This window comes from Rhinopithecus roxellana, chromosome 14 (genome assembly GCF_007565055.1).
Source record: "Rhinopithecus roxellana isolate Shanxi Qingling chromosome 14, ASM756505v1, whole genome shotgun sequence".
Classification (NCBI taxonomy): Eukaryota; Metazoa; Chordata; class Mammalia; order Primates; family Cercopithecidae; genus Rhinopithecus; species Rhinopithecus roxellana.
In genome coordinates this window covers 81,055,226-81,069,000 of record NC_044562.1, presented here as the reverse complement: position 1 = coordinate 81,069,000, position 13,775 = coordinate 81,055,226, and the positions used below count along the sequence as shown (strand labels likewise).

The 13,775-nt window shown below is 39.0% G+C and overlaps 1 protein-coding gene across 3 annotated transcripts in view; it reads left to right on the top strand.

Moving 5' to 3' along the window:
- XIRP2 (xin actin binding repeat containing 2) overlaps positions 1 to 13,775 on the top strand; it is a 79,174-nt gene that overhangs the window by 24,638 nt on the left and 40,761 nt on the right. For 2 of the 3 annotated variants that reach the window (XM_010367857.2, XM_010367858.2), the window contains 2 exons: positions 329 to 489; positions 6,148 to 6,282. In XM_010367857.2, coding sequence (XP_010366159.2) covers positions 433 to 489; positions 6,148 to 6,282 — 192 coding nt within the window. In that variant the 5' untranslated portion in view covers positions 329 to 432. Of the gene's footprint in view, positions 1 to 328; positions 490 to 6,147; positions 6,283 to 13,775 lie in introns of those variants that run through there. The other variant, XM_030916756.1, reaches the window with a different exon arrangement.

Here is a 13,775-nt window from a genome sequence, read left to right as displayed (position 1 = left end):
GAATTTAGCATAAATTCAAAACATAGTTCTTGAGGAATGTTAATTGTTATTATATATCTGTTACTAAATATTTCTCATCACAATAATTGCAAGAGTAGGAGGGGGGATAAATTTTTACTGTTCACCTAACTTTATGCTGTTATACACACATTTTGTAACTTTGCTTGAAAGCTTGAAGGAGATGACCATGAGACATTGAAAATATTGTGAAATGCTACAGTCCATTTTATGAGCTCAAATGTTTTAAATGCTTCATCATTTATAAGATGATGCTGTTTTCTTCTTAAAGCTTAACACACATACCTAAGCACGCTCCATTTGCTTTCAGCGATTGCTGGCCCTACTAAGCCTGAGAGTGGATTTGCAGAAGACAGTGCTGCTCTGGGCGAGGTTGTGTCAGACCTCCACGAAGTGGTCTCCCTGAAGGAGCGGATGGCAAGGTACCAGGCAGCTGTTTCCAGGAGTGACTGCCACAGCTTCTCTGCTAATGTAAGCTGCTTCTAATGGTTTTGCATTAGGCAGTGTGCTTACTGTCTGTCCCAATTCCCCCTTTATATTTGAAATGTAAGAATACTACTGGACAGGGAGCTAAAGTAGAAAGAGTACAAAAATAGTGTGTGAAATAAATCCAGACTATCTGAATTTAATTTCAACTGTGCTACTTATTACTTGCATGAATTTGACTTTTTTTTTTATTTTATTTGAGATGGAGTCTTGCTCTGTCATCCAGGCTGGAGTGCAATGGCTCCGCTCACTGCACCCTCCGCCTCCTGGGTTCAAGTGATTCTCTTGCCTCAGCCTCCCGAGTAACTGGGATTGCAGGAGCATGCCACTGTACTCAGCTAATTTTTCTATTTTTAGTAGAGACGGGGTTATACAATGTTGGCCAGGATGGTCTCGATCTCTTGACCTCATGATCCTCCCACGTCAGCCTCCCAAAGTGCTGGGATTACAGGCGTGAGCCCCTGCGCCTGGCCTTCAACTACTGTCTTAACTTCTCTCTGAGCTTCAGTTTCCTTGGCTGAAAAATGGGGATCATCATTTACCACACAGAGTCTTGGTGAGGAATCAAAGAGACAATTTACGTGAAAGCCATAAGGCGCTGTATAAATCTGTTATTATTATCATCATTATCACTTAACCTGTAGATATTCTCCTCAGGAAGGTTGGGAATTAATTTCAAATTTTAATAATGTGGGTTTGCATGTCATCTTCCTTGGTCTCATATATGGTTCATTGAAATTCGCTGGCAGTATAATTTCTTTGGCTTTTCTCATTTCTCTGTATGTACTAAATCCATTAGGAAAGGTTTAATCAACATAAAAATGAGAGAGATTAGCAATGTAGACACTCTGCTAAACCAGTTATGATTATAGGAAACTGCAGGATTCAGTAAGATCACCAATATTTAGAGCCAATGCATTATAAAGTCATATTCAAAAGAATTTTTGGGTTCTGTATTCTGTGGCCTTCAACTTAATGGAATATAAGAAAGTTCTTTTATAATTATAATCTCCAAATTAGCCTAGTTGTATATGAGAGAGAGAGAGAGAGAGAGAGAGAGAGAGAGAGAGAGAGGCCAAAAAAAAAAGGTAGTGTATTAAAATAGCTACACTTAACACGCTTCTTTACAAATTATTTAGAGACAAGGCTGATTGTGCCAAATTCATTTAAAAAATGCAATTCTAGATGACATTTAAGTTTTCACATAGTCATTAAAATACATTTTAGACACAGCTTAGATTTGGAATGAATGTGCAGAAGTGACAGAAGTATCTAGATCCCTTCCAAAATAAACAGTGGCACTACAGTACCTCCTGCCAGTCTTCTTCGATGGTACCCCCTGCTGGATCATTGAGGAACTTATTCATGTTCTAAATTAGAGAAATGATTCATGAGGAAACAGCTGATTTTGAAAATGCCTAGTTAAAGACTGGTTATTTAGTAAATAATATTTGATTTAGGAAGATTGATCTTGCTCGTTACTATGAGAATATACATTTAAAAAGTGGTATCAGGGCATGATATATATTTATAATGTGTTTTAAAAGGGACTGTTTATATTGGACGCATAAGGAAACTAAATGATCCCATTATTTAATACAAAAGCAAAAACTTTAGGGCTAATCTGAAAACGTCTACATATAAAGAATTTAGTAATCCTCTCTTCCCTGCACACTTTATAGACAAGAAAACCAAGAGAAAGTTACTTATAGGAGATTATAAAATTAGGTAGTGAGGAGGCCAAGCTAGATTCCTAGTCTCTTGACTCTTGTACACTTCTAACTGAATTCAACTTCCTCCTCTTTCCTAAATAAGAAAGTATTTTTAGCCCCCGAAATATGTATTATACTATATGGTTTGGCCCTAAGCAAATACTGTGAGAAAGAAGAGCACATATATTATCTCAGTGGAATCCTGGTAAATATCTAAAGCAAAGCAAAATAATTGTGTATTTAATCATGTGCATGAAATGCTTGTTCAAGCCACCCCCAACACACCAAAAAGATCATGGAAACTGCCTGTGACTACATCTCTTTTTTTTTTTTTTTTTTTTTTTTTTTTTTTTTGCACCAAAATTTTAAGTGCAAAATCTGGAAGTCACAGAATCAGACCCAAACTGAATCTATATTTCAATCATATTTACACATGTAAAGACAATCTATTTTTCCTTGTCTTAGACTCAATCAGATGGCATTTGGTTGTATCTAAATGAAAGTTATGCCTGTGAAACAGTGGTGGTCTGTAGAAGCCCCCTAAGAGAAAGGGAGAAGTAACACTTGTCGCACAATGAATGAAAATGCCAGATTCATTTTCAAGTCTGTGCAATTTTATTCCCTTTACCTTTTTTAATACTCACAATAAATCTGTGAGAAAAATATTTCTAGGCCCAGTTTATAAGAAAGAAACCCGAGTTCAAGAGCTGTAGCCCAAGATTTTAATTGTCAGGGCTGGAATTAGAAGCACTGTCTGTCCAACCCCAAAAATTATATTATTTCTTTTATGCCCTATAAACCAAGAACCATTTTTGTAAAAAGAACTTGAGGATGGTGTAATATATTTACTTAGATTTAACTGTTAGGTGTTCAAATTAACATATTATTATCAGCATACCCATTAGATTCCAAACCTTATTGCTGAGCCAAATAATAAGAAACACAGAATAATAATAAACAAAAAGTTTCAACACAAAGCAATTTCAGTTATGTGGTCAATGATAATAACATTCATTAGTTGGGACATTTAGAGCATGACACTAAATAATGCAAAGTCACAGGAAAGGTCCCCACCTGAGCAAGGAAGCATTACTCCCGGTTATGGCCACAGACTGCTTCTTGGGCAAGTCCTGCCATCTCTCATGTGTAAACTTTCATCTACACGCTGAGTGGAACAAGGAAGCCTTAGCATCACCACTGAACCGTATTTCAGAAGATTTGTCTCACTTGGGTGAATGAGCAGCTGCAGTAGCGTAATGATAGTACCAGGGGTAGTAGGGATGGTATTAGTACTACTATTAAAAATAATCTGCAGTGGCTCACGCCTACAATCCTAGCATTTTGGGAGGCCAAGGTGGGTGGATCACCTGAGGTCAGCAGTTCAAGACCAGTCTGGCCAACATGATGAAACTCCATCTCTACTAAAATACAAAAAAAAAATTGCCAAGCATGATGGCGGGTGCCAGTAATCCCATCTACTAGGGAGGCTGAGACAGGAGAATCGCTTGAACCCAGGAGAGAGTGGTTGCAGTTAGCCGAGATCGTGCCACTGCACTCCAGCCTGGACTGCTGAGTGAGAAGACTCCATCTCAAAAAAAAAAAAAGAAAAATCAACTGTATGAATTTTTCCTTGTGTAATACAGTCTGTTGCTAAAGTGCAGTGCTAAAGGAAAGTAATGGGTGTATCTGTTTTGTTTTGTTTTTTTGAGACAGAGTCTTGCTCTGTTGCCCAGGCTGGAGTGCAGTGGCACAATCTCGGCTCATTGCAACCTCTGCCTCCTAGGTTCAGGCAATTCTCCTGCCTCAGCCTCCCAAGTAGCTGGAATTACAGGCATGTGCCACCATGCCTGGCTAATTTTTGTACTTTTTTAGTAGAGATGGAGTTTCCCACATGTTAGCCAGGCTTGTCTTAAACTCCTGACCTTGTGATCCGCCCACCTTGGCCTCCCAAAGTGCTAGGATTACAGGCGTGAGACACCGCGCCAGGCTGGTATATCTGTTTTTTAATCCATTTTATAGATGAGAGGCAACCTGTCCAGCATAAGAATTGATCTTTTTGTGAAAATGCATTTACCAGGAGAGCATCCAGTTGTAAGCATAATACTAAGGCTTGCCAGATTAATTTGCACATGATTCGGACATCATAATAGTTGTTTGAAACAGCAAGGTTCTTCTTAATAATTACCTTAATGTCTATAATTTAATACTTATATATTATCTATATATACTTTATCCAGGAAAGCCACTTATATAAATTAAATGGCAGAAGGGGTAAAATAAATATTGTGGCCTTAATTCACCCTTCCTGTTTTTCTCTGTATCTTAAATTTCAAAAGGGGTGCTATACATTTGTATGACCTTAACATACATCAACTAGAAGTAATTGATTATGATTTACATTTGAAGTTTGTTGCAGAATTCGATATGATATATACGTAGTTCATAGAAGAGTACAATCATCTCTTCTCAAAGGGCTAGCAGGCATATTCTGAAATATTTGATAGTCCACATAAATGAGGAAACGTTATTAACTTAGTAAGGCAACCACTTGAGTATTTGCTAGTAATTTAGATAATCCTGAATATTAGTTTATAATATTCGGGAGTATGGGAAACCCAAACCTCAAGATAGGCACTACGTTTTTAATATCTATTTGAAAAACTACTTATTTGGGTAAATATCCAGGACCCCAAAGTCCCCAGTCCTTATAGAAATCTCTCAGATCCTGGGCCCTCAGTTACTTTCGAGGTCTTAAGGCATTGAGGGTTATGTCCGGACTGGGTCAGACCTCAGGAGACCTGCTCTGACTTGAAGTGTTGCCAAGTCTTCCAGTTGCAAGGAGACCTAGAATCTTCCTGGAGGAGGGAAGGCTGGCATGGGGCCTGTTTGCTTGAGAGGTATCCCATCTGGGCTTGACTGCCTGCTGGGCTCTGGAGTGTGCTGAATCATCAAAACCAATGAGCCTGAGCTACTTCTGCACTTCCTGAAGGGGTATAGGTCTTACAGGACTACTAAGGTGCTTTTTAAATTGCTTCCAATGATACCTATTGAAATTAGTTTTCTCATTTGTGAAATGACAGTGGTAGACTAGAACCCTTCTAATGTTAAAGTCCCCTGATTCTGACATGCCAGTGCTCAGAGCTGATGCCTGGGGTGTGCTAATCCTGGAGTAGAATAGCTGCTGGTTTTCTGCCTATTCTTTGAGGCCAGTGATGAAGACAGACAGATGTGGATTGAAATTCCAGTGCCAGCACTTCTGTTCTAGCTGTGAGAACATAATAAGCTGTCTTACTTCTCTAAGTCTCAATTTCCTTATTTTAAAATGTGGGTAATAGGTGTCCATATCTCACAGAATATGGAGAAGCATTAAATGACAAAATATGTCATTTAATACATACAAAATCACTTAGGTAGTCTCATTACTCATATTAATATTTTTACATAAGGAATATTCTGAGGCTATTTTGTTCATCCTTAATAATTTAAAAAATTTGGAGTAAAAATGATTTTAAAATTATTCTTAATAATGTGTTCCCTATATAGATGTTTGGGATTTTAATGACAACTTTATTGTGGGTTAAAATTGAGTCCATTATTCTAATATCCACTAGTCTGTATATTACAGGAGAAATACTGTGCAATCTAATAGGTCTTATCTGCAGACATCAAAATTTATCTGAGATTAGGAGAATTACCTAAATACTTTGAAGATTCTTCTGACTTCATATCAAAAGACTGATAAATGAGAAAACAACCCAGGAAGAATATATTTATTAAGGTTTTTGTTAAAGGCATACTGAAATAATGGTGTATGTGAATATCTTTTTAAGATACTGCCTATCAATAAATGTCAACTATTTTAAAAATAGCTTGAGAATCCCATCCTGCACAGCTGTAAAGCTGAATATTCCTTTTTCTTAAATCATCCTAGATGATAGAAGAATCAGAAATGTGCACAGTGCCTGGTGGTTTGGCCAAGGTGAAGAAACAATTTGAGGATGAAATTACTTCTTCCCGTAATACCTTTGCTCAATACCAATATCAACTTCAGAACAGATCTGAGCAGGTAATACTACTACAGGTGATGGGTAAATCAGGCATGGTTGAAATGCTCTCATTTTGGTGCCAATGTAGAAATCTCCTTTCTTTAGTGATACATTTATTTTCATTGCTCATTAACAAACACTGTAACTTTGAAATGTTTTAGAAAATCATCTTTAAGACATATATATGTATTTATTTACTTGAAGTATTTTTGCCAAATTTCTAGAGATCATGCTGGAATATTCTACCTCTCATCTTCTAATGTTTCAGACATAAATGAAAATTAAATAGTCTAGGTTAGTCAACAGGTAAATTGAACTGTTAAGAGCAATGTTTATACTGAGTCTCTGCTTCTAGGTTATAATTCATAATAAACTAGCTGCTGGTTGCTTGCATAGATAAAGTCGGAAGCATTATTCAGCTGTTTATTGTGGTGGGGAGTTTTCTGTTTTCTTTAAAATCCTCAAACACTGAATAGTAGAGCACAGATGTTACATAAAACCACATAATCTGACCTCTAAATGTTATCTTATACGAAAATTTTTCCCATTTCATTGATTTCATTATTTCATTATTATATATTACAAAATACTGTCATGAGATTTAATGATTTTTGAATGTGAGAATCTTAGTAATAAACCTCATCAGACTTGAAAATTTTTAATAGTTGTTACACTGTAAACAGCTGTACGTAGGCCCATGTTTTCCATGAGGAAGGAGACAACTGAGGTATTTCTTAAATTTTGTAGTGAGAAATGAAGTGGATGTATTTTTTTTAATCCGTAGGACATACAGAGTTGCCTAAATTTTTGTTTTGTTTGTTTTGTTTTGTTGTCATTCTACTGTTTTTTTTTTTTAATTATTATTATTATACTTTAAATTCTAGGGTACATGTGAATAACATGCAGGTTTGTTACGTATGTATACTTGTGCCACGTTGGTGTGCTGCACCCATCAACTCATCAGCACCCATCAACTCATCATTTACATCAGGTTTAACTCCCAATGCGATCCCTCCCCTCTCCCCTCTCCCCTCTCCCCTCTCCCCATAATAGGCCCCGGTGTGTGATGTTCCCCTTCCCGAGTCCAGGTGATCTCATTGTTCAGTTCCCACCTGTGAGTGAGAACATGTGGTGTTTGGTTTTCTGTTCTTGCGATAGTTTGCTGAGAATGATGGTTTCCAGCTGCATCCATGTCCCTACAAAGGACACAAACTCATCCTTTTTTATAGCTGCATTGTATTCCATGGTGTATATATGCCACATTTTCTTAATCCAGTCTGTCACTGATGGACATTTGGGTTGAGATTCCAAGTCTTTGCTATTGTGAATAGTGCCACAATGAACATACGTGTGCATGTGTCTTTATAGCAGCATGATTTATAATCCTTTGGGTATATACCCAGTAATGGATGGCTGGGTCATATGGTACTTCTAGTTCTAGATCCTTGAGGAATTGCCATACTGTTTTCCATAATGGTTGAACTAGTTAACATCCCACCAACGGTGTAAAAGTGTTCCTATTTCTCCACATCCTCTCCAGCACCTGTTGGTTCCTGACTTTTTGATGATTGCCATTCTAACTGGTGTGAGATGGTATCTCATTGTGGTTTTGATTTGCATTTCTCTGATGGCCAGTGATGACGAGCATTTATTCATGTGTCTGTAGGCTGTATGCATGTCTTCTTTTGAAAGATGTCTGTTCATATCCTTTGCCCACTTTTTGATGGGCTTGTTTGTTTTTTTCTTGTTAATTTGTTTGAGTTCTTTGTAGATTCTGGATATTAGCCCTTTGTCAGATGAGTAGATTGCAAAAATTTTCTCCATTCTGTAGGTTGCCTGTTCACTCTGATGGTAGTTTCTTTTGCTGTGCAGAAGCTCTTTAGTTTAATTAGGTCCCATTTGTCAATTTTGGCTTTTGTTGCCGTTGCTTTTGGTGTTTTAGACATGAAGTCCTTGCCCATGCCTATGTCCTGAATGGTATTACCTAGGTTTTCTTCTAGGGTTTTTATGGTATTAGGTCTAACATTTAAGTCTCTACTCCATCTTGAATTAATCTTCGTATAAGGAGTAAGGAAAGGATCCAGTTTCAGCTTTCTACTTATGGCTAGCCAATTTTCCCAGCCCCATTTATTAAATAGGGAATCCTTTCCCCATTTCTTGTTTCTCTCAGGTTTGTCAAAGATCAGATGGCTGTAGATGTGTGGTATTATTTCTGAGGACTCTGTTCTGTTCCATTGGTCTATATCTCTGTTTTGGTACCAGTACCATGCTGTTTTGGTTACTGTAGCCTTGCAGTATAGTTTGAAGTCAGGTAGCGTGATGCCTCCAGCTTTGTTCTTTAGACTTAGGATTGTCTTGGCAATGCAGGCTCTTTTTTGGTTCCATATGAACTTTAAAGCAGTTTTTTCCAATTCTGTGAAGAAACTCCTTGGTAGATTGATGAGGATGGCATTGAATCTATAAATTACCTTGGGCAGTATGGTCATTTTCACGATATTGATTCTTCCTGTCCATGAGCATGGTATGTTCTTCCATTTGTTTGTGTCCTCTTTGATTTCACTGAGCAGTGGTTTGTAGTTGTCCTTGAAGAGGTCCTTGACATCCCTTGTAAGTTGGATTCCTAGGTATTTTATTCTCTTTGAAGCAGTTGTGAATGGAAGTTCATTCCTGATTTGGCTCTCTGTTTGTCTGTACTGATGTATAAGAATGCTTGTGATTTTTGCACATTAATTTTGTATCCTGAGACTTTGCTGAAGTTGCTTTTCAGCTTAAGGAGATTTTGGGCTGAGATGATGGGGTTTTGTAAATATACAATCATATCATCTGCAAACAGGGACAGTTTGACTTCTTCTTTTCCTAACTGAATACCCTTGATTTCTTTCTCTTGCCTGATTGCCCTAGCCAGAACTCCCAACACTATGTTGAATAGGAGTGGTGAGAGGGGACATCCCTGTCTTGTGCCAGTTTTCAAAGGGAATGCTTCCAGTTTTTGCCCATTCAGTATGATATTGGCTGTGGGTTTGTCATAAATAGCTCTTATTATTTTGAAATACGTTCCATCAATACCGAATTTATTGAGTGTTTTTAGCATGAAGGGCTGTTGAATTCTGTCAAAGGCCTTTTCTGCATCTATTGAGATAATCATGTGGTTTTTGTGTTTGGTGCTGTTTATATGCTGGATTATGTTTATTGATTTGCACATGTTGAACCAGCCTTGCATCCCAGGGATGAAGCCCACTTGATCATGGTGGATGAGCTTTTTGATGTGCTGCTGGATCCGGTTTGCCAGTATTTTATTGAGGATTTTTGCATCGATGTTCATCGGGGATATTGGTCTAAAATTCTCTTTTTTTGTTGTGTCTCTGCCAGGCTTTGGTATCAGGATGATGTTGGCCTCATAAAATGAGTGAGGGAGGATTCCCTCTTTTTCTATTGATGGGAATAGTTTCAGAAGGAATGGTACCAGCTCCTCCTTGTACCTCTGGTAGAATTCAGCTGTGAATCAATCTGGTCCTGGACTTTTTTTGGTTGGTAAGCTATTAATTATTGCCTCAATTTCAGAGCCTGCTATTGGTCTATTCAGGGATTCAACTTCTTCCTGGTTTAGTCTTGGGAGAGTGTAAGTGTCCAGGAAATTATCCATTTCTTCTAGATTTTCTAGTTGATTTGCATAGAGGTGTTTATAGTATTCTCTGATGGTAGTTTGTATTTCTGTGGGGTCGATGGTGATATCCCCTTTACCATTTTTTATTGCGTCTATTTGATTCTTCTCTCTTTTCTTCTTTATTAGTCTTGCTCGCAGTCTATCCATTTTGTTGATCTTTTCAAAAATCCAACTCCTGGATTCATTGATTTTTTGGAGGGCTTTTTGTGTCTCTATCTCCTTCAGTTCTGCTCTGATCTTAGTTATTTCTTGCCTTCTGCTAGCTTTTGAATATGTTTGCTCTTGCTTCTCTAGTTCTTTTAATTGTGATGTTAGAGTGTCAATTTTAGATCTTTCCAGTTTTCTCTTGTGGGCATTTAGTGCTATAAATTTCCCCCTACACACTGCTTTAAATGTGTCCCAGAGATTCTGGTATGCTGTATCTTTGTTCTCATTGGTTTCAAAGAACATCTTTATTTCTGCCTTCATTTCATTATGTACCCAGTAGTCATACAGGAGCAGGTTATTCAGTTTCCATGTAGTTGAGCAGTTTTGATTGAGTTTCTTAGTCCTGAGTTCTACTTTGATTGCACTGTGGTCTGAGAGACAGTTTTTTATAATTTCTGTTCTTGTACATTTGCTGAGGAGTGCTTTCCTTCCAATTATGTGGTCAATTTTGGAATAAGTGCGATGTGGTGCTGAGAAGAATGTATATTCTGTTGATTTGGGGTGGAGAGTTCTGTAGATGTCTATTAGGTCCGCTTGGTGCAGAGTTGAGTTCACTTCCTGGATATCCTTGTTAACTTTCTGTCTCGTTGATCTGTCTAATGTTGACAGTGGGGTGTTGAAGTCTCCCATTATTATTGTGTGGGAGTCTAAGTCTCTTTGTAAGTCTGTAAGGACTTGCTTTATGAATCTGGGTGCTCCTGTATTGCGTGCATATATATTTAGGATGGTTAGCTCTTCCTGTTGAATTGATCCCTTTACCATTATGTAATGGCCTTCTTTGTCTCTTTCGATCTTTGATGGTTTAAAGTCTGTTTTATCAGAGACTAGGATTGTAACCCCTGCTTTTTTTTGTTCTCCATTTGCTTGGTAGATCTTCCTCCATCCGTTTATTTTGAGCCTATGTGTGTCTCTGCATGTGAGATGGGTCTCCTGAATACAGCAGACTGATGGGTCTTGACTCTTTATCCAGTTTGCCAGTCTGTGTCTTTTAATTGGACCATTTAGTCCATTTACATTTAAGGTTAATATTGTTATGTGTGAACTTGATCCTGCCATTATGATATTAACTGGTTATTTTGCTCATTAGTTGATGCAGTTTCTTCCTAGCATCGATGGTCTTTACATTTTGGCATGTTTTTGCAATGGCTGGTGCCGGTTGTTCCTTTCCATGTGTAGTACTTCCTTCAAGGTCTCTTGTAAGGCAGGCCTCATGGTGACAAAATCTCTAAGCATTTGCTTATCTGTAAGGATTTTATTTCTCCTTCACTTATGAAACTTAGTTTGGCTGGATATGAAATTCTGGGTTGAAAATTCTTTTCTTTAAGAATGTAGAATATTGGCCCCCACTCTCTTCTGGCTTGTAGAGTTTCTGCTGAGAGATCTGCTGTTAGTCTGATGGGCTTCCCTTTGTGGGTAACCTGACCTTTCTCTCTGGCTGCCCTTAACAGTTTTTCCTTCATTTCAACTTTGGTGAATCTGACAATTATGTGTCTTGGAGTTGCTCTTCTTGAGGAGTGTCTTTGTGGTGTTCTCTGTATTTCCTGAATTTGAATGTTGGCCTGCCTTACTAGGTTGGGGAGGTTCTCCTGGATGATATCCTGAAGAGTGTTTTCCAACTTGGTTCCATTTTCCCCCTCACTTTCAGGCACCCCAATCAGACGTAGATTTGGTCTTTTCACATAATCCCATACTTCTTGAAGGCTTTGTTCATTTCTTTTTCCTCTTTTTTCTTTATACTTCTCTTCTCACTTCATTTCATTCGTTTGATCCTCAATCGCTGATACTCTTTCTTCCAGTTGCTCGAGTCAGTTACTGAAGCTTGTTCATTTGTCACGTATTTCTCGTGTCATGGTTTTCATCTCTGTCAGTTCGTTTATGGCCTTGTCTGCATTGATTATTCTAGTTATCCATTCTTCCATTCTTTTTTCAAGATTTTTAGTTTCTTTGCACTGGGTATGTAATTCCTCCTTTAGCTCTGAGACATTTGATGGACTGAAGCCTTCTTCTCTCAACTCGTCAAAGTCATTCTCCGTCCAGCTTTGATCCATTGCTGGCGATGAGCTACGTTCCTTTGGAGGGGGAGATGTGCTCTTATTTTTTGAATTTCCAGCTTTTCTGCCCTGCTTTTTCACCATCTTTGTGGTTTTATCTGCCTCTGGTCTTTGGTGATGGTGACATACTGATGGGGTTTTGGTGTGAGTGTCCTTCTTGTTTGTTAGTTTTCCTTCTAACAGTCAGGACCCTCAGCTGTAGGGCTGTTGGAGATTGCCTGAGGTCCACTCCAGACCCTGTTTGCCTGGGTATCAGCAGCAGAGGCTGCAGAAGATAGAATATTGCTGAACAGCAAGTGTACCTGTCTGATTCTTGCTTTGGAAGCTTCATCTCAGGGGTGTACCCCGCCGTGTGAGGTATGGGGTGTCGGTCTGCCCCTAGTGGGGGATGTCTCCCAGTTAGGCTACTCAGGGGTCAGGGACCCACTTGAGGAGGCAGTCTGTCCATTCTCAGATCTCAACCTCCGTGTTGGGAGATCCACTGCTCTCTTCAAAGCTGTCAGACAGGGTCGTTTGCGTCTGCAGAGGTTTCTGCTGCTTCTTTTTTTTGTTTAGCTGTGCCCTGCCCCCAGAGGTGGAGTCTACAGAGACAGGCAGGCCTCCTTGAGCTGCTGTGGGCTCCACCCAGTTCGAGCTTCCCAGTGGCTTTGTTTACCTACTTAAGCCTCAGCAATGGCGGGCGGCCCTCCCCCAGCCTCACTGCTGCCTTGCCATCAGATCGCAGACTGCTGTGCTAGCAATGAGGGAGGCTCTGCGGATGTGGGACCCTTCTGGCCAGGTGTGGGATATAATCTCCTGGTGTGCCATTTGCTAAGACCCTTGGTAAAGCACAGTATTGGGGTGAGAGTTACCCGATTTTCCAGGTGTTGTGTGTCTCAGTTCCCCTGGCTGGGAAAAGGGATTCCCTTCCCCCTCGCACTTCCCAGGTGAGGCGATGCCTCGCCCTGCTTCAGCACTCTCTGGGCGGGCTGCAGCAGCTGACCAGCACCAATTGTCCTGCACTCCCTAGTGAGATGAACCCGGTACCTCAGTTGAAAATGCAGAAATCACCCGTCTTCTGTGCCGCTCACCCTGGGAGCTGGAGACTGGAGCTGTTCCTATTCGGTCATCTTGCTCCGCAAATAAAAGGCCAACTAAATTTTTTTAAATGAAGCAAGCTATGTGTGGCAGGGGATGAGGTGGCATATCAGGTAGACTGATTAGAAATCTCATATGTGAAATATTATTTGTTTCCTTTTTCTGGCTCTGGTTGCAAAGTTAAAAATGTACAATATAGGTAGCTCAATAAATTTATGGCAAGATTGATTTTTAATATTGTCTAAAGGAAATTTAATGTAAATAAGAAATTTAGATTAAGCATACTTGTGATCTAATATATAACTGTTGCAATGTAGGAGTCTTTGAGTGTAGATGTTGTGTTTAAACTAGTCAACAATACAAAATATTATTAAATGGTTTAAATAACAAATTCTACATAGAAATATCAGTAATTAATTTACAGATCCTTCACTTTGAAGGGAAGCAGTGGGGACTATGGGCAATGAAACTTGTGGATCTGGATTTACATGCCACCTCTGCTACTTTTCAGGGT